This window comes from Colias eurytheme, chromosome 13, assembly GCF_061535395.1.
Source record: "Colias eurytheme isolate Ceu_HAF_F1 chromosome 13, ilColEury1 Martin Lab GWU primary, whole genome shotgun sequence".
In the NCBI taxonomy this organism is placed as follows: domain Eukaryota; kingdom Metazoa; phylum Arthropoda; class Insecta; order Lepidoptera; family Pieridae; genus Colias; species Colias eurytheme.
Window position 1 is genome coordinate 9,843,406 of NC_142992.1, and position 18,161 is coordinate 9,861,566.

At 34.6% G+C, this 18,161-nt stretch overlaps 1 protein-coding gene across 1 annotated transcript; it reads left to right on the forward strand.

The window, feature by feature from the left end:
* Positions 1-912: 912 nt before the first annotated feature.
* Positions 913-17,782, forward strand: Cdk12 (Cyclin-dependent kinase 12). The gene is made up of 18 exons (XM_090108384.1): positions 913-1,207; positions 1,482-2,278; positions 3,721-3,884; positions 5,457-5,577; positions 6,167-6,283; positions 7,155-7,278; positions 7,586-7,717; positions 8,431-8,628; positions 9,123-9,260; positions 9,990-10,107; positions 10,697-10,809; positions 11,516-11,635; positions 12,405-12,632; positions 13,488-13,684; positions 14,227-14,305; positions 14,802-14,927; positions 15,645-15,913; positions 16,396-17,782. The coding sequence occupies exons 2-18, from the start codon at positions 1,530-1,532 to the stop codon at positions 16,616-16,618; spliced, it is 3,216 nt and encodes a 1,071-aa protein (XP_089964510.1). The 5' UTR covers positions 913-1,207; positions 1,482-1,529; the 3' UTR covers positions 16,619-17,782.
* Positions 17,783-18,161: the final 379 nt, after the last annotated feature.

Sequence of the window (18,161 nt, forward strand, 5' to 3'; positions counted from 1 at the left end):
GTCGTTCCTTTTATCAACAAATAAATAGATTAAAAGGTTCTTCTTTATCAAAATTACTCTTCCTGCAGTCAATTGATAAAAAATATTGGAATATGTAATCATTTGATCTCTTTCTTAATAAATTCCGAACTTTTACACTGTGTTTTATTTTTTTGTCAGTTATTATTGCATAAATCATCGATGATATCCAACATCGATGTTCAGTTTTCGATAAATATCGAATATCGATGTCGGGCTTTCGATTATGACATCGATGTCAACATCGATGTTTTTCGAATATCGATCATCCCTAACGCAAAGCAATCGCACGCAGTCACAGATAAAAAATATTGACTTTTGCAATTCTCATTTCTCATGATTCCGGTCTTTTGAGTTATGTCCGTATTCTAGCTGTTAATTAAGTCAGTAATAAAATGTGAATTGGCTTGCTTACTGATTATAATTATATAAAAAGAAACTATATAAAAATAAACAACACAACACAATTATTGTTTGAGTTCTAATTTAAGCACACTTTAATGAAACAATGGAATAAACTGTACACGATTTTCTCCAAATCGATTCTTGATTTTATAAATAAGTTAAGAAATAATGTATTAGAAATCAATGAAATTAGTTATAATTTATTTATTTAATTGGCGATTTTATGAAATATCTTTCACGATGAGAACTGAGAATTGATAAAAAATAAAACTATTGAACTTGAAGTGATTAAAAATTACATTAAACGGAGAACAGATTATTATTTAATTGCAAACTTAGACCAATTTCGTACCGATAATCAGTAAGATTACAGAAGTTATGAATAATAAAAATAAATAATAGCAAAAATATTAATTTGAGATATTGACAAGTGAATCGGTTTAAAATCGACTTCTCGGCATTCGAGTAGTTTGATGTTGTTTGTCGTCATATGACAACACCACAAAACTATGATGAAATGCAAAAGCAAATGGCTGACCAGAAATCGACATTCTTGAATCCGTAATAAAATAATCCGATGTTATTACATGAATAATGCGCTTTTTATGATCATGATTAGCAAAATAAAGCTCATAAAGCTTTAAAGAATTAGAATACAATAATATTGGCTGCATAAAATAGCCATAATATAAAGAACTAAAGTCCTGCCTAAACCAATTTAGTCCTAGTATTTTTGCAAATCAAAATCGTGCTTCCCATGGACCCACGTCCGTTTATTTTTGAGGTAAGTCATTTTTATTTATATTTTGTGTAGTTGCATGTAATTTTCTGTCCTAGTCTTTATATTAGACGCAATTAAGTAGATTTATAGATATTTATGAGGTCTATTTTTAGCACACGTAACTGTTCATTATTTTGGCTTTGATAATAAAAATAGAATTAAATTTTAATTTTGACTCCTATATATTTGTAATATTACAGATTTTATTGTAAAACGATTTCTAAAAAAAAAAATGTGTCTTTGCCTGCCTAGTGAAAAATTATTTTTTGGTTTCCAGTTGATGTAGATAAAACTGGCAGACACCGTGGAGCAGCCGTCGTCCAGCATGGAGCGGAGCCACGACAAGCGACATAGCAAGCACCACAAGGAGAAACATAAGAAACATTCGCACAAGAAGCACAGGAGTCATTCCAGCGGTACCCACGATCAATCTTATGCTACTAGTAACTCAGTTAAACCCCTGGTGGAGTATTCCGATGTGAGCTCCGAGGATCTGTCGGCCCCGGAGGCCGGCGAGATCGAGAGCGAGGCTAGCTCGATCGGAAGGCACATCGCCGACGACCTAGATAGAACCAGGAAATCCCACTCGGTCCGCACGTTTCTCGACAACAAGATATCGGTCACGACCACGAGCCGTCGGGCCGCGGACGAATACGCTCTCATCCGTGATTCTTCTTCGGCAGCGAGGAAGAAGCGCGACCTGGACTACGACGATGAGCTGGAGTTCGATCGTTACAAGAAGAAGGGGAAGAGAAAGAAGGACAAGAAGAAGAAAAAGAAAAAGTCCAAACATCGGTCGAGGTCTGCAAGCTTAGAGAGCGTGTCGCCAGACGACCGCTTGCTGACCGAGACCGCTAGGCCGCCGACGCCGCAGCGGTACACACAAGTGCCTATTAGCGAATGGGAGAAACCGTCCTCACCGCTCCATAACGGTTCATGTTCTCCTGTCTCCCCTACGACTCCGCCAATATTGCGGGACAGACATGATATGTCACCGAGGCATAGGATTGATCATCATGAACCACACAATTTATTACCATATTCTCCACTACATGAGAGATCTCCATTAATCAGGTAAATCACCCATTTATCTCTTTATTAATGCCCTTATAGCATTTACCAACATTTAAAATGCATAGTGTGTGTGTTGTATTAACTTAAATATTCTGATAATCTTATCATCATGTAAACAAGCAATATCTCAGACTTTGCACTATAAATAATAACTCTACTGAACCAACTAAATTAAAAACCAAAAATATGTTTTACTTTTATGTCAAGAAGTTTTAAGTTCTATTTTAGTTTTTCTATCTCTAATTACCCATAGGTTCATATTTACTCATAGAGCAAATTTAAACTTGTCAAATAAATCCACTTTTTATAACTTGGTACAAATTATATTTAGACATAATGCTAATAACTAAAACAGTTGAAGCTCTATTTACCAAGCTTTTAGATACTTCAAGAAAAGCTGTTTTGGAATAAGAAACTGTGTATGTAACAATCATTTTATAGTGCCTCATCATTAACAAATTTAATTTTTTTTCATGCAATCAGTATTGACTTATGGTAAGCCTTTTTATTATTTGTTTGTTGTTAATATTAAGTTAGATATTGTAAGATTATTTATTTCATAGTATATGAAATCTTTTAAAGATGTTTCTATTACTTATATGTGTTACAGTCAAAACCCTTAACCAGTCAAAAACCTTATTGACCGGTAAAATTAGTCAATAAGGTTATTGACTAAAGGTGTCGGTCAAAACCCTTATTGACTGATTTTATCTGATAAAACGCAAAAAAACTCAATAAGGGGTTAAGATACATTCATAGCGTTGTATTATGTTAAGTTGGCTTTGTTATACCAACAAATGCATTTTGAAACTTATTTTGCATAAAGGAGAATAGAAAGGTTATCGATAATCTTGAGTCAAATCTAAAGTCTTGAGTCCGTGATGTCATAACTTGAGCTGTTTAATATTATGCACTTTTCAATTGTAATGTGTCTTTATATTTTTGTGTAAATATTGAAAATATAAAAACATATTACATATTTACACAACTTAACAGTAACCAATTACGTTTTTATGTCTTTTAATAGTTCCCAGTCTCTGTTTATATTATATACTAGCGGTCCGCCCCGGCTTCGCCCGTGGAACATATTTACGTTTTCTCTACATAAAAACCACCCTCGGACTTCAAGGAATATAATAAAAAAAGAATTATCGAAATCGGTTCAGCCGTTCTCGAGTTATGCGCTTACCAACACATTTTGCGATTCATTTTTATATATAAGATTTATAAAAACATTGTGTATCTTACCTCTTATAACTCAGAATTTTTGAATGGATTTGGTTTTGAGTCTGCTTGGATTATTATAATAACTGTTAAAAAATTATAAAAAAATCTTCCCTGAGGGCCGATTGACTAGTATTATATTAGTAGATTAATATTAGTAGATTAGTTCTAATTACTTTAAATTAGAATTATTCTTACAAATTGTCGACTATTTGCAGCACAAGCAGAAGGCGGCAGAAGTCTTCCACACCACACACACCCTCTATTCCACCGTACCATGATACTGTGACTATAGATTCAGATAACGAGGAATATGAGAGCCGTCGCAGGGAATACTGGCATGAACAGCACAGGCTGGCTAATGAAGTTATGGTTATATCAGGTAAAATTATGATTTTGGTGTATAGCTAATTCTAAACAGTGGTCTTGCCACAAAACAAACACAGACGAACTTTAAACCAGGGATCTGTCTCTTTAATAGTTGTCTATGTGAAATACGACAAAACCAGATTAAAGAGTAAGCTTAAAGTTAAACCTCGTCTAAAGTTTTTTTGTGGTAAGACAGTAAAAATTTGCTACTTTTTGTTAAAATCTTGGAGATTATTATCGGGACTAGCTCGCAAGAGACATTTTTTTGGAAAGTTGTATATTAAACTAGCGGTCCGCCCCGGCTTCGCCCGTGGTACATTTTTACGTTTTCTCTACATAAGAACCATCCTCGTACTTCAAGGAATATAATAAAAAAAGAATTATCGAAATCGGTTCAGCCGTTCTCGAGTTATGCGCTTACCAACACATTTTGCGATTCATTTTTATATATAAGATTAGGTAATGTGTGTTGAGCATAATTGTAAATAATACTTCTAATGATTTAATATGCCGTATTGGAAAAATCAACTTTATAAGATACTAGCGGTCCGCCCCGGCTTCGCCCGTGGTACATGTTTACATTTTCTCTACATAAGAACCATCCTCGTACTTCAAGGAATATAATAAAAAAAGAATTATCGAAATCGGTTCAGCCGTTCTCGAGTTATGCGCTTACCAACACATTTTGCGATTCATTTTTATATACATATAAGAATAAGATTATTGACTACTTTATTAAGCTGTTCTCTCTTATCAAAACACGCCCTTGCGCACGTTCGCGTTGAGATGTAAAAGCTCTTCTGGCTAACATCGACAGTCACCACACACAAAAAAAAAGACGGGTTGCACTTCGGGAGTGCCGGCAGAAGTGAAAACTTGATTATTAACGTTGAGCATGTTTGATATTTTGGAATGGTATCCGTCTTACGCTTTTTCGATCAGGTCACGTGTCCTGACGCGAGTTTAAGATTTTATACCCATTACAGAAAAAGTGCTCAACGCCGCTAAAGAAGTTTTCACTTAAAAAAAATCAAAACAAATGAATTTTGAATTGACCAATGAAATAGCCTTGAAACAATACCCTAAATAATTTGGAAAATCCAAAAGTGCACGCCTCATAATTTTTTTTAATAAATATTTATTAATTATTATTTTTGTTTATTTCATAACAATTAAACCACATCGAATCAGACCCTGAAAAATGAAAGGGTTCTATTCCCGAGCATACTCAAGCGTAAGAGAAAAAAAAAGACTCGATTAACTAGTAAAGTATTTCGGTCGCTATCGTGTTAACAAGAAAAAGGATCCGCACATACAGACACACGGACGTCCAAGACAGAACTTTTTTAAACTGTTTTTTAACTAGTTTAAATAACAAAAATGACATCAAAAATATCATGAACGTTAAAAATAGTGTTTTTTCTTAATATGTGTGTGTATGTATTATCTTACAAGTGCAATGTATGATACATAAAGACATTTTAAGTTTGAAAAATCAGATGATTTGCGCGAAGTGACAGTAGTACCCACCTCAACGCTTCGCTTATGAGGCGTGCAATAATTAAATGTATATTATCATGCACAGACTCGCCGGTGCACGAGTCGCGCAGCCGCGAGTACAGCCCGCGGCGGCACCGCAAGCGCAGCCCGCACCGCCGCCGCAGCCGCGAGCGGGAGCGCCACCGGGACCATCGCCTGCACCACCGGTAACTGTATACTAATCATTTATAATTTATTTATTTCTTTCCAGAACATGTACATACGAAACATATATGTACCACCCCACCACAAATAACCAGAATTCTGTAGCGTAGCTATCTAAGGATGGAGGACGTAGGACTAGGTGGTGTTGCCCAAGGGCCCTCAATTCCTACCAGAAAATCTCGACTGAACTAAGCTTTCAAAAATTTATCCCATTGCCAAAATTAATATGACGGGTTGTTATTTGACGAGTGATAATCTGCCTTTTTTGAGGGTCTTGGGACACATAACAAAATAGTAGGCACTATTTTGTTACCTGGCTTCGCCACTGCCAGCATTACACACGTCAATCTGCAATACATTTACTTATTGCATATAAAATGTTACAATAAAATAAGTTACAGTTACAATGTAGTCCTTCCTTCCTAATTCTTTCCTTTTTAAGGATTTATGAGAATCAATCCTTTATTCCTATACCCTCCTATATCCTAACCTACTAATATCTAACTAACTAAAACCACCAAGAACATATTACAATAACATTTATATCTACCCAACTTTATAATAAAACATACAAACTATTGTACTCATCAGGTCGGACAGCCGCAGTTCGCTCAAGCGTCGCCGTTCAGCGTCACGCACTAAGCGACGCTCGTCGTCACCGCCACGACACCGGACCAGGCATAAGGAGCCCAGTCGGGATCGGCATAGGTAACATTATCTAGATACATATGGAGACGACACCGCCTACATCACTTATGTTCCGCTCAACATACGCCATATGGCGTAACTGCACGCTCATCTTTTATTTGTTTTAAAGTGAAACGCATCAAATATGTCTTTGTGTGTGTTACGATATTGCACAAATAATACAAATAGTACGGAAAAGTGCAAAGGAATAACTTTCATCGGTAAGTACCTAACTAGATAATAATTTTTAAAACTTAGTTAGAGCAAAAAAAATGGCGCACAGATTTTGTTCGTGGTGTCTCCTCCATGCGTAGTAATATTATCTCAAGATATAAATAATTATTTAATTTGCGAATAAAACGAATTTACAAAAAAAAAAACATGTGCCCTAGCACACGTGTCAGAAGTGAAACTTCTTTGGCAAGATGCAAAGATAGCAAAATCGTCGCCTTACTCCAAGACGTGACGGTATTGCCATGACGCGACATTGAAATTTTACCCAACGCCCTTAAAGAAGTTTCACTTCAAAAAGATTTGACTGATTATCATGATTTTATGTTTATATAAAAAAATTGCTAGTCAACTTATTTTACGTGATTAAATACAAGTGCCATCAATTTTCTAGGAAATAGAGGTTGACATGACACAATTTTTAAACATACTTTTTGAAAAATTCGGCCACATTCCACCTCATTCTTGTTATAAATTTTTTTTTTCAGTGAACAATAGGGGTTTTAAACACTTTATTTGTTCTAAAAACATTTACGAACAACTTGTTTTATTGACCTTTGAAGTAATTATTGCAAATCAAGCTTTAAACTTTAAAAACAAAACATATTTCCTAAAATGAAGTTTTTCTTTAATTTTCTATACAACTGTATGTTAATTACAGAAGCAGGCACGACTCGCCGAGCCCACCTACTAACGTTCTGCAGCGCAGGATAGACTTTAAAGAGAAGATCAGCGATACAAGTCTGTTTGCTGAATTGGTTAAGGACAAACATAAGAGGGCTAAGGTAGTTTGGATACACTAATAAATTGATAAAGGTGTTACTTATTCTTACGTCAAATTTCTGTTTTTTTTTAATAAACTTTTTGTCAATAATCTAATTTCTATTTCGTGGTACAAAGCGTTACAATTTTACAGCATTAAAATTTTACAGAAACATAAAAATATGGAATTTTTAATAAAAAGATAGAAAGGCTACCAAGCTAAGTGGTCTTCTAATTTAAAAGGACATAATATAGAACCACTATTGTAAGAATGTCGCAATAACAGCAAATTTATAGATTTGCTTAAAGATATAATCTGCTCTTACCCAGAAACTGGAAGAGATCCTGAACCAAAAGGAGGAGGAGTCTCAGGGTGCGATGTCGAGCACGGCGTCCATCAATAACGCGGACATTCTGACTATAGACGAACTATCCAATGCAACGGCTGATAGTTCTACACAGGTAATGTGGAAATTTATAATTAATACTAGCTGTTCCCCGCGGTTTCACTCGCATTGCTCCGCTCCTGTTGGTCTTAGCGTGATAGTATATAGCCTATAGCCTTCCTCGATAAATGGGCTATCTAACACCGAAAGAATTTTTCAAATCGGACCAGTAGTTCCTGAGATTAGCGCGTTCAAACAAACAAACAAACTCTTCAGCTTTATAATATTGGTATAGATTAGTGTTGCATTGTGCAAATAATTGATATTGCATGCGGAGACTATAAAATATAAAAAAAAATATGTAGAAGTATTAAAAATGTCATTGCAAAAGTATTGGTTAAGTGGAGTATCTAAAGGTTGCAAAAAAATCATATTTATAACAGTAGAAAAATAATAAATTATATAATTTGATGCCTAGATTGTTTCTTCTAGTTAGCTATTTTAATGTTTCTATCCCATACACAGTTTTAGGGCCGATTTTTCAATGCTTGGATAAAACTTATCCGTCCAATAAAGTATTACACGATAATATTATAATGTCACGTAAACTGTCAAATACGGGCAATTAGAATACGTTTTTAAAATAGTAGTTTTATACATTATTCGACGAACAATCGCAATACGTTTACGTTTATTGGATAAAACATCCAAGCATTAAAAAATCGGCCCTTAATAACACAAATATCGGAATGTCAAGTTACTATGATCTAAATATCTATTACACTCCAGGCGTCCAAAGAGAACGGTGACACTCACCCCAAGGGCCAGGACGTGGTGGACATTCCTATGCCACTCGCTGAAGACTCCCAACCCCAACCACCAGCCCCACCACCACAGGAACCACCACCAGAACCACCGCAACCACCAGACGAGCCAGTCAGTCAGTCAGTCACTGCTAATGGGGATGCGGAGACTAATGGGGAAGAGGTAAGTAATAGCATAATAGCATGGCAAGTGGTCACTAAGGTCGCATATTGGTCATTATGGGCATTTGGATTGCTCAGTGGTCACTAAAGTCGTTAAATTGGCACTATAAATATAAATATTTCAGGACAATTTTCACACACGGCACGATCTGATCCCATACTAAGCTTTCGCTTGTGTTATGGAAACCAGATAGCTGATAAACATACATATATAATTTTTAAATAAATACTTATATAGATAATTAACACCCAGACACAGAGCAAACATCTATGTTCATCACACAAATATTTGCCCCATATGAATATAATAATATAATTTAATACAAGTCACTATAGTCGCTCAGTGGTCACTATAGTCACTGAGGTCGGTTTGAAGTCACTAAGGTCGCATAGTAACCACCAATTTCACAACCGCAAGAACCGCGGCCGAATGATAAAACTAAAGTACCATAGATATTTTCACCCCTATTTAAACATTTGCAACTGTTATTTCAGCCAACATCCACACCACCGATCACCAATACAACGGTAAAAGGTGGTAGCGTGGTAGAAAGTGTGCTCCTAAATAGTCAGCAACCACCTCTGCCTAAGCCGAAGAGCCTTACAAAACTGCCCATGCCGCCTAATACTCAGGTATTTATCGATTATTAGCTTACCGCCCGCGGCTTCGCCCGCTTTGTCTAAAACCTAATAAATTATGTACCAAAACCTTCCTCTTGAATCACTCTATCTATTAAAAAAAACCGCATCAAAATCCGTTGCGTAGTTTTAAAGATTTAAGCATACAAAGGGACATAGGGACAGAGAAAGCGACTTTGTTTTATACTATGTAGTGATTAAATTAAATATATAAATATGGAATAATAAACCTTTATTACACATACAAAATGATTATTATGTAAAATGAAATATTTTGAAAATATTTCTCCTATTCATAGTCCTATTATCTTAATACTATTATAAAGGCGAAAGTTTGTAAGTATGGATGTATGGATGTTTGTTACTCTTTCACGCAAAAACTACTGAACCGATTACAATGAATTTTAGCACACATATAGAGGTTAACTTGGATTAACACATAGGATAGGTTTTATCCCGGAAATCCCACGGGAACGGGAACTATGCGGGTTTATCTTTGAAAATGCGGGCGAAGCCGCGGGCGGAAAGCTAGTAGGTTATAAAAATAAGTTTTTGTAGATATAATGATACAGATAAGTTTAATAGCTCTTTATTAATTAGTTGTGCTATTTATTACATCAGTAAATAAAATAATGTATCAAAAAAAAATGGATTATTACTAAGTATGCCATTTTTAATTTTTATAACCTAGTTCAAATATAAATTTATTTGTATGTTTTACAGGTAGAAGATATAAAAACTCTAGCTAACGAGAGTCCACTGAGCACTCCCTCGCCTAGTCCCGTGAAAAAACCGGAAAAACCCAAGAAAACTGGCATTATGAATCTGCCTATGCCACCTGGTATGTATTACATTATTTACATGTTTTAGGGCCGATTTTTCAATGCTTGGATAAAACTTATCCGTCCAATAAAGTATTACACGATAATATTAAAATGTCACGTAAACTATCAAATACGGGCAATTAGAATACGTTTTTAAAATGGCAGTTTTATACATTATTCGACGAATAAATTTTATCCAAGCATTGAAAAATCGGCCCTTAGAATAAGTTGTTTAGGTGTTTAAGAAAAATATAATTTCACGTCACATAATGTTTGTTACTGTGGATTTTATTAATTTATTATTGTCTTATTCTTCTTAATTCATATTAATTTTATCAAGATGAAATAATATTGAAACGGGGTACAGGTTTATAATCAAAGATTTGGAGTTCAATATAAATAAAAACTGGTTTCATAGGTATTAAAATTAAAATTCGCAATTTCTTTGTATTTTTTTCACTTATAGGTACATAACTTAACGCGCCATTCCAGAAATAGTAAACGCCTCTTTTAATGTATTTTCTTTCATAATTATTTTATTCTATTTCATTGAATTTAAAAAACGTTATAAACAAGCCGTATAATTTATTATTTTTAAATTTATAGTGATACCGGGTTCAGAGGAACTAAGTGGGGATGAAGTGGAGGGTTCAACACCACCTCCCGTGTCCCATTCGGATAGATACTCGCATGTGTTCACCAGGAAAAAGGACAGTAATGTATGTTTTACATATTATCTTATATATAAAATTCTCGTGTCACAATGTTAGTCTGCATACTCCTCCGAAACGGGTGGACCGATTCTCATGAAATTTTCTGTGCATATCGGGTAAGTCTGAGAATCGGCCAACATCTATTTTTCATATGTACCACGGGCGAAGCCGGGGCGGACCGCTAGTTTATATATATAAATCTCGTGTCACAATGTTTGTCCTCAATGGACTCCTAAACCACTTAACCGATTATAATAAAATTCGCACACCATGTGCAGTTCGATCCAACTTGAGAGATAGGATAGTTTAAACATGTAGGTACCACGGGCGAAGCCGGGGCGGACCGCTAGTATTATTTATATCATATTATGATGTGTTTGTTAAAAGTTTGAATGAATATGTATGACTGTTGGCTAATATTGAAGTGGATTGGAGTGCAAATTAGTAAATATTAAAAAATAAGGAATTTCGTAGTGATTTCTTTATTGTGTGATGATTTCATCAGACTTTAGTTGTCTGAAAAGTATGTTTTGGTTGTTTAACAAAATTTTATGAATGATATTACACTCATTGTTTTTATAGCAGATTTACTTACATTAAATACCAAAGTCCATGGTGACAAAATCAGTAAAGTTATATGTATCCTTCCATTATCCATTCTTTTACTCTATCATAAAATAATCTCTTTATTAATAAGTAATATCCCTACCAGAGTGGTGCAAAATTAAAAAGGCCACGCATATTAAAACGACGCGGCTCGAAAGTGGTGCCCGTAGTAACTGCTACGCATCACGCGAAAGACTGGGGAGAGAAATGTGTTGATGGCTTCCAGGTAAGAAATTATCGTTAACTGTTATTGAAAGCCCTTTACCTAATGAGTAAAATGACATTAATAACTTTTTTAAAATAAAACGGGAAATATCCAAAAAAATTACATCAAACACGGGCTTTCAATATCAGTTTAAAGTTTTTTGATATCTGTAATAGTTACGGAATAATCGCCTGTGCACACTTAACGATTACACCCTGCATATTATGTCTTTGATATAATCTTGAATGAATTACAAAAATTGGTACGTTAAGTTACACACTGTGGCTAGATCTAATTGTATCAATTAAAGAAAATGATTTTTAGGCCTAAAATATTACCAATAATTAATGCATTAATTTTGCTTTTATATGATTTATATGGGTAATGCCACAAAACGTATTAGTTCAGAGAGCCTATTACAGCATTAAGGAATATATGGAAGATAAAAACCCATTATGATAATATACAGTTACATATTTTTGTAAAATTAAATTGTAATACTGATATGATTTAAAAGAGCAACTATGGAGTTTCTTGCCGGTTCTTCTCCATAGATACTGCTTTCCGAATCGGTGGTAAATGTAAAAAATATGTATTGACGTTTCAAAAGTGCTTCTCCAAGAAGTCTAATTGAATAAATAAATGTTTGAGTTTGAGTTTGAAAACCTAATAAATAATCAGAAGTAAGAAAAAAAACAACAGTTTGTAGTAGTATTCACAAAAATATCTCTAGAATCATCCAATTAATTTAATACATGACATACCAAATCTATAGAACATGTTTTTCTAGGTGATAACCCAAATCGGTGAAGGCACGTACGGCCAAGTGTACAAAGCTCGGGACAAGAACACGGGTCAACTGGTCGCACTCAAGAAGGTTCGGCTCGAAAATGAGAAGGAAGGCTTCCCGATCACTGCGGTGAGAGAGATCAAGATTCTGCGGCAGCTGAACCACAAGAATATCGTTAATTTGAGAGAGATTGTCACGGATAAGCAGGACGCTTTGGACTTTAGGAAGGTGAGATTTTATAAGCCTTTTTTTTATTATGGTTTTGTAAATAAAATTATTATTTTTGCAGATAACTGCTAAAATGTAGCGGTCAAAATAACGCACAACATACGTATAATATACCTAATGATTTTTAATTATAATCTGGAAGAGTTGTTCTTTATCCTATTTTTTCCTTCCAACAGAAACATTTCTAATATTTTTTATAATTATTTTATTTGTAAACTTTCTTTTTTTCATTTGTTTAAACGGCAGGATTTTCTTAAATTTTTTTTTACCAGTCAGATGCTACAAAATATATTTTTACATAGGATAAACTTTCAGCAAATTATACCAATCTTACTAATATTATAATTAAATACTTTCACGCAAATACTATTGAACCGATTACAATGAAATTTAGCACACATATAGAGGGTAACTTGGATTAACAGATAGGATAGGTTTTATCCCGGAAATCCCACAGGAACGGGAACTATGCGGGTTTTCCTTTGAAAACGCGGGCGAAGCCGCGGGCGGAAATCTAGTAGGTAATATTATAAGCGTTTGTTTAGTGCTGTATGTGTGTAATGATTTTAAAATTTTTTTGCTCAAATATTTGTAATTATACTTGACGTAAAAACGAAAAGTATCATAATTTTTAAATCTGTTAACAGGAATTGAGTAGAGCTATGAGCATTATGAAAAAAGTGAATTGATGTGAATTATTTGAAATTGTTATTGGCTTACAAACCAAAAAATGATAAATGCTTTTCTTATATTTTTTATTCATCAATATTATCGCATTAAATTTCGATGTATTATTAATTATATGATAATATTTGCCTGTCTTTCTTTTTATTATGATAAAATATTCGATTCCAGGATAAAGGCTCGTTCTACCTCGTCTTTGAGTACATGGACCACGATCTCATGGGCTTGTTAGAGTCCAAGATGGTGGACTTTACGGAGTCCCACAATGCGTCCATCATGAGACAGCTCCTCGATGGCCTGGCTTACTGTCACCGCAAGAACTTTCTGCATCGGGACATTAAGTGCAGTAATATATTGATGAATAATAAGTGAGTGAATGTTTGTAGGATTATTTACCCAAAAAAAGTCGTATAGGAGCTACCAACGTTGACAAGAGAGAATTTTAGTATAGTTGATTCTTTGATATACTGTTTCTCTTGCTATTTCGGTTAGAGTCCGTAATAAACGCAACTACTACCGCCAGCCAGACAGCGCGGACTCTAACCGAAATAGCAAGAGAAACAGTATATCAAAAACCCAACTATACTAAAATGATTTTTTTTTAAATGTTAATATACTAAAATGATTTTTTTTAAACGTTAATAGCTCCCGTACCAAAGTGTTTAGAAGTGTTGTGGAGTAAATAAATGTCAGATGTTGATGATTTTTTTTTTATGTTTTACAATTTTACAAGTCTTATTTTTCGAAGGAAGCCTGAGTCGACATATAGTGGAGACGTTGAGATCTGTTTTTTTTTCATCGATTTTTAAATCATATTTTACGATTGCTTTTTTGATATTTTTTTTCATAAAATAAAATCCTTTGTATAATATTTACACGAAAGGGTTTCAGTTAAATTATACGCTTACAGGGGTGAAGTGAAATTAGGTGACTTTGGTCTCGCGCGGCTGTGGTCCGCTGAGGACCGGCAGAGGCCCTACACTAACAAGGTATAGTAAATAGTAATGTAACATTTTTAATATGATTAACAGGTAATTATTTGATAGGAATAATTATTTGTAAGTTTACTTGTAAGAGATTTCATTATGAACTGATTCACCTCTGAAAGTTCTCTTATTTTAGTTTTTTGGTACTCATTTCATATTAGGGCAATTTTTTTGGATCCGTTTTACGTTATCGTAAACGTTAAACACCATTTATTTTAATACAATGATCGTTTTAATACAATGAAAACGATACAATCTCGTTTACAAAATCTCTAACAATAGAATTTGGCTTTCTCAATATCTATACTAATATTTTAAAGAGGAAAGGTTTGTATGTATGTATGGTTTTCACGCATAAACTACTGGACCGATTTTGATGAAATTTGGCACAGATAATCTTTAGACCCTGAGAAAGAACATAGGCTACCTTTTATTGCGAAATATGTACCACGGGCGAAGCCGGGGCGGACCACTAGTAATAATATATAAATAATTAAAGGTAATCACACTATGGTACCGACCGCCGGAGTTACTTTTGGGCGAGGAGCGGTACGGGCCAGCCGTGGATGTGTGGTCGATGGGCTGCATACTGGGGGAGCTGTTCCTTAAGCACCCGCTGTTTCAGGTAATTTATTTGTGATAGTTGGATAGGTAATGGTGTTAATAGTCTGAAATTTTGCCTTATCTTTAGCAAAAATAGTATTTTCAAATATATTTTTTAAAATATTTTTGAAAATACAATTTTTTAAAATATATTTGGTTGCCTGGAAGAGATGGCTACTAAAGCCATAAGGCCGCCATTTGTGCATGTCTCTCTTCTGTATATGTATGTCTTTTTCCTGTTTGTAATGGTGTACAATAAAGCGTTAAAGCCAAATATGGAGGGTGAGATATGTTTCTAAAAAAAAGTGTGATAAAAATTAATTTGTCATTAATAGGTAATATTATTTTTAAATTCTCTTCATTAGTTCATTAGCTTCATTTTATTTGTTGGTCTTTTGTATGCAATTAGATTATGCTGTTTATCTTTTTATTTTAAATCATTGGTGTGCTATAAGCTATATACTCATATTCATTTTTAAACTCTTATCCAGATTACATATAATTATTACAATACACAGACCTTGCCATAATTAATTACCTGTAAAACTGTGAGCAGGCGCTGGTTTTGGTGAAATAAAAGCCCACACAAAAACTTTAAATGAACTGTATTTGTTATAATTAATTTTTTATAAGGCCTAGTTAACGTGTGCAACGGTGCACGTCTTATGCGAGACTGACTTCCGATCATTATTTCTCTTTCACTCTCTTATGTTTTATACATAAACATTGAAAATTCCAGGCGAACATGGAAATGATGCAACTCGAGATGATATCCCGAGTCTGCGGCACCCCCGTCCCAGGAGTATGGCCGAACGTTGTCAACTTGCCCCTCTGGCACACTTTACGTCCCAAACGCTTCCACAAGCGCTGTGTGAGAGAACACTTTGCGTTCATGCCGGCCCCAGCGTTGCATCTGTTGGACCGGATGCTGGAGTTGGACCCGGATAGACGGATCACGGCTGAGGAGGCGCTGAAGAGCCAGTGGTTGAAGAGCGTGGTGCCGGACCAGTGAGTTGATTGTTTTTTTGTAGCTAGTATGTTAGGTCATCAGGCGATATCGTGGTCAAGCACTTCCCTATCATATAATTAAAAAAAAAAGGTGTTGTGGGATTTTTGTATGTGTATGTATGTAATGGCGTGTAAAATCTCAATAAATTTAGTATCATATACAATACAATAGATTAGCGTTATAGGCCCTCTTCATGTTTACTCGTAATCGCCGTAATGGCGGTTCGATAATTTGTTAGGCCAAATCGATTGTGAAGATGGATTACAATTAAAATGTCCATCCATTACAATTAAAATTGTAACAAATTAACATATTATTTTCAAAATATTAGGCAGGATTGAATTGATTTTTTAATTCACACAAATAGTTCAGTTTTCTGGCCTATGGCACTCGCCAGGCACTGCAATTTTCCAATTAAGATTGAACTTATATGATTTATTTACATATAACAATTGATTAAATGTCAATGTAAATTTTCCAGAATGCCAGCTCCAGAATTGCCAACCTGGCAGGATTGCCATGAGCTCTGGTCTAAACAACGGCGCCGCCAACAGCGCGAACAAGAGCAAGGCAAGCCCAAGGGCTACACAGACGAGAAAGACTTCAAACAGAACGAATCCTCCAACCAATCGGACTCGAGCTTTAAAAGCGACTTCAAAGAGTTCAAACCCGACCCCCCGCAAGAGACTGGACAAGTGAAATAGTATTTGGAGTATTACTATTACGGCTATTACCGGTAGTGTTCAAGTCGCCTCTATGAGGAATGGAAACGTGGTCCAATGGATTTGAAGTGACAGTGTTGCCAGTACAGTGGAATATAGTGAAATTGCCAGATATAAAACGATAAACTATTTTGGGAGTGCGTGATGTGTATGGTGTTTTTGAGATGTTATGTGGATGCTACAAATTCTGCCAATAATTAGAAATCATATTAGGAGCTATATGTAAATTACTGATGTGTAATAATCATGTATAGTATGATGCTTTATCATATTGCAATAATAGATGTTCTATAAATAAAATATAAAATGCTCATTTAGCGTTTATATCTAAATATGCGGAATGATTTACTAATATGTTCCTAAAAATGGTATGGTATTGGAGCCTGTTGAGTTGGTTTGTTGCAAAAGTGAATTTTAGACGATAAATGTGGATATATGAAGTGATATTTAGTGAAAAATGCACGTAGCACTGATAAACAATTGTACTATAGTGAAAGTGAATCTAATAAGTACACGGAGACTTTTAAATGATTTGTAAAATTGCTTTTATGCACATAAAAAGTAAGTTATAAACCAAAGCATCGAGCATTGCGCTTGTTACCTGCAAGGATTTATTATAATTATTATCTAAGTGTATATAACGGTGTAAATATAGTGTAGCCTGTATTTAGTGTTACGAACAACTTGTTAGTGATGCAATAATATGTTGACGTGTTAGTTAAATTCAATAAAATCATTTTAAATTAGCCCCTTGTTGTTCCAATTGTGTTGGTTATATTTTGGTGATGGTGCCAAGAGTCAGTATTTGAAAATGCTTCTGCTATTAGAGAATTATCAACAATATTTTAAACAGAATATAACTTATTCCAGTACAAGAACATCACATTATGTAGTTAAGAGTCTGTGATCTTTGATTACTTTGCACAATTGACAATTCTTGCTTTAGGATTTGAGAATAAATTGGTTAACTACAGAACCAAGCTAGTGAAAATATATTACGATTGTTGAAAATTGTTTTTTTAAACAGTTAAAAATTTTTTTGTTTATTATTAGGTAATAATTTTTATGTAAATGTTTGTTTTCGTTTTTTTTAAAGGGTTTTTAGGATTTTTTAAATTTAGTTAAATTAAATTACGTTTTCAAAAATCCTGTTAGACCGGGAGATACTGACACAAAATTTCGAGTCATTTGTAACAGGATGGCGGTTCTACAGGGGTCTTAGTACGCAATGACAAAAAGAAAAACGACGGTGTGAACACTGGTACCGGCGGCTTAGTCGCGTGGACGTTAGTCGAACTCGTCGTAAAAATAGCGAAAGTCAAACGATTTGTAACACAAAAATTTTAGAATTTACCGATAGCCCATAAAAAAGAAGTAGGCGGTAGTGTCATGCCATACTTTTCCGGTGTGACTTACAGCCCGCCATACCGACGCAAATGTGTTGATTTAAAAAAAAAACAATTCAACCATTTGTACCAGGCTAACTTTTGCACAGGTAACCATCGTCGTGTAGCCATTTACGAAA

What these genes read in the sequence shown, in the direction of transcription:
- Cdk12 (XM_090108384.1), top strand. Translation starts at nt 1,530, where the DNA reads ATGGAGCGGAGCCACGACAAGCGACATAGCAAGCACCACAAGGAGAAA. An exon ending in GAGAGATCTCCATTAATCAG is followed by an intron (nt 2,279 to 3,720) that starts GTAAATCACCCA and finishes GACTATTTGCAG; the next exon opens with CACAAGCAGAAGGCGGCAGA. An exon ending in AGAGGCCCTACACTAACAAG is followed by an intron (nt 14,306 to 14,801) that starts GTATAGTAAATA and finishes AAATAATTAAAG; the next exon opens with GTAATCACACTATGGTACCG.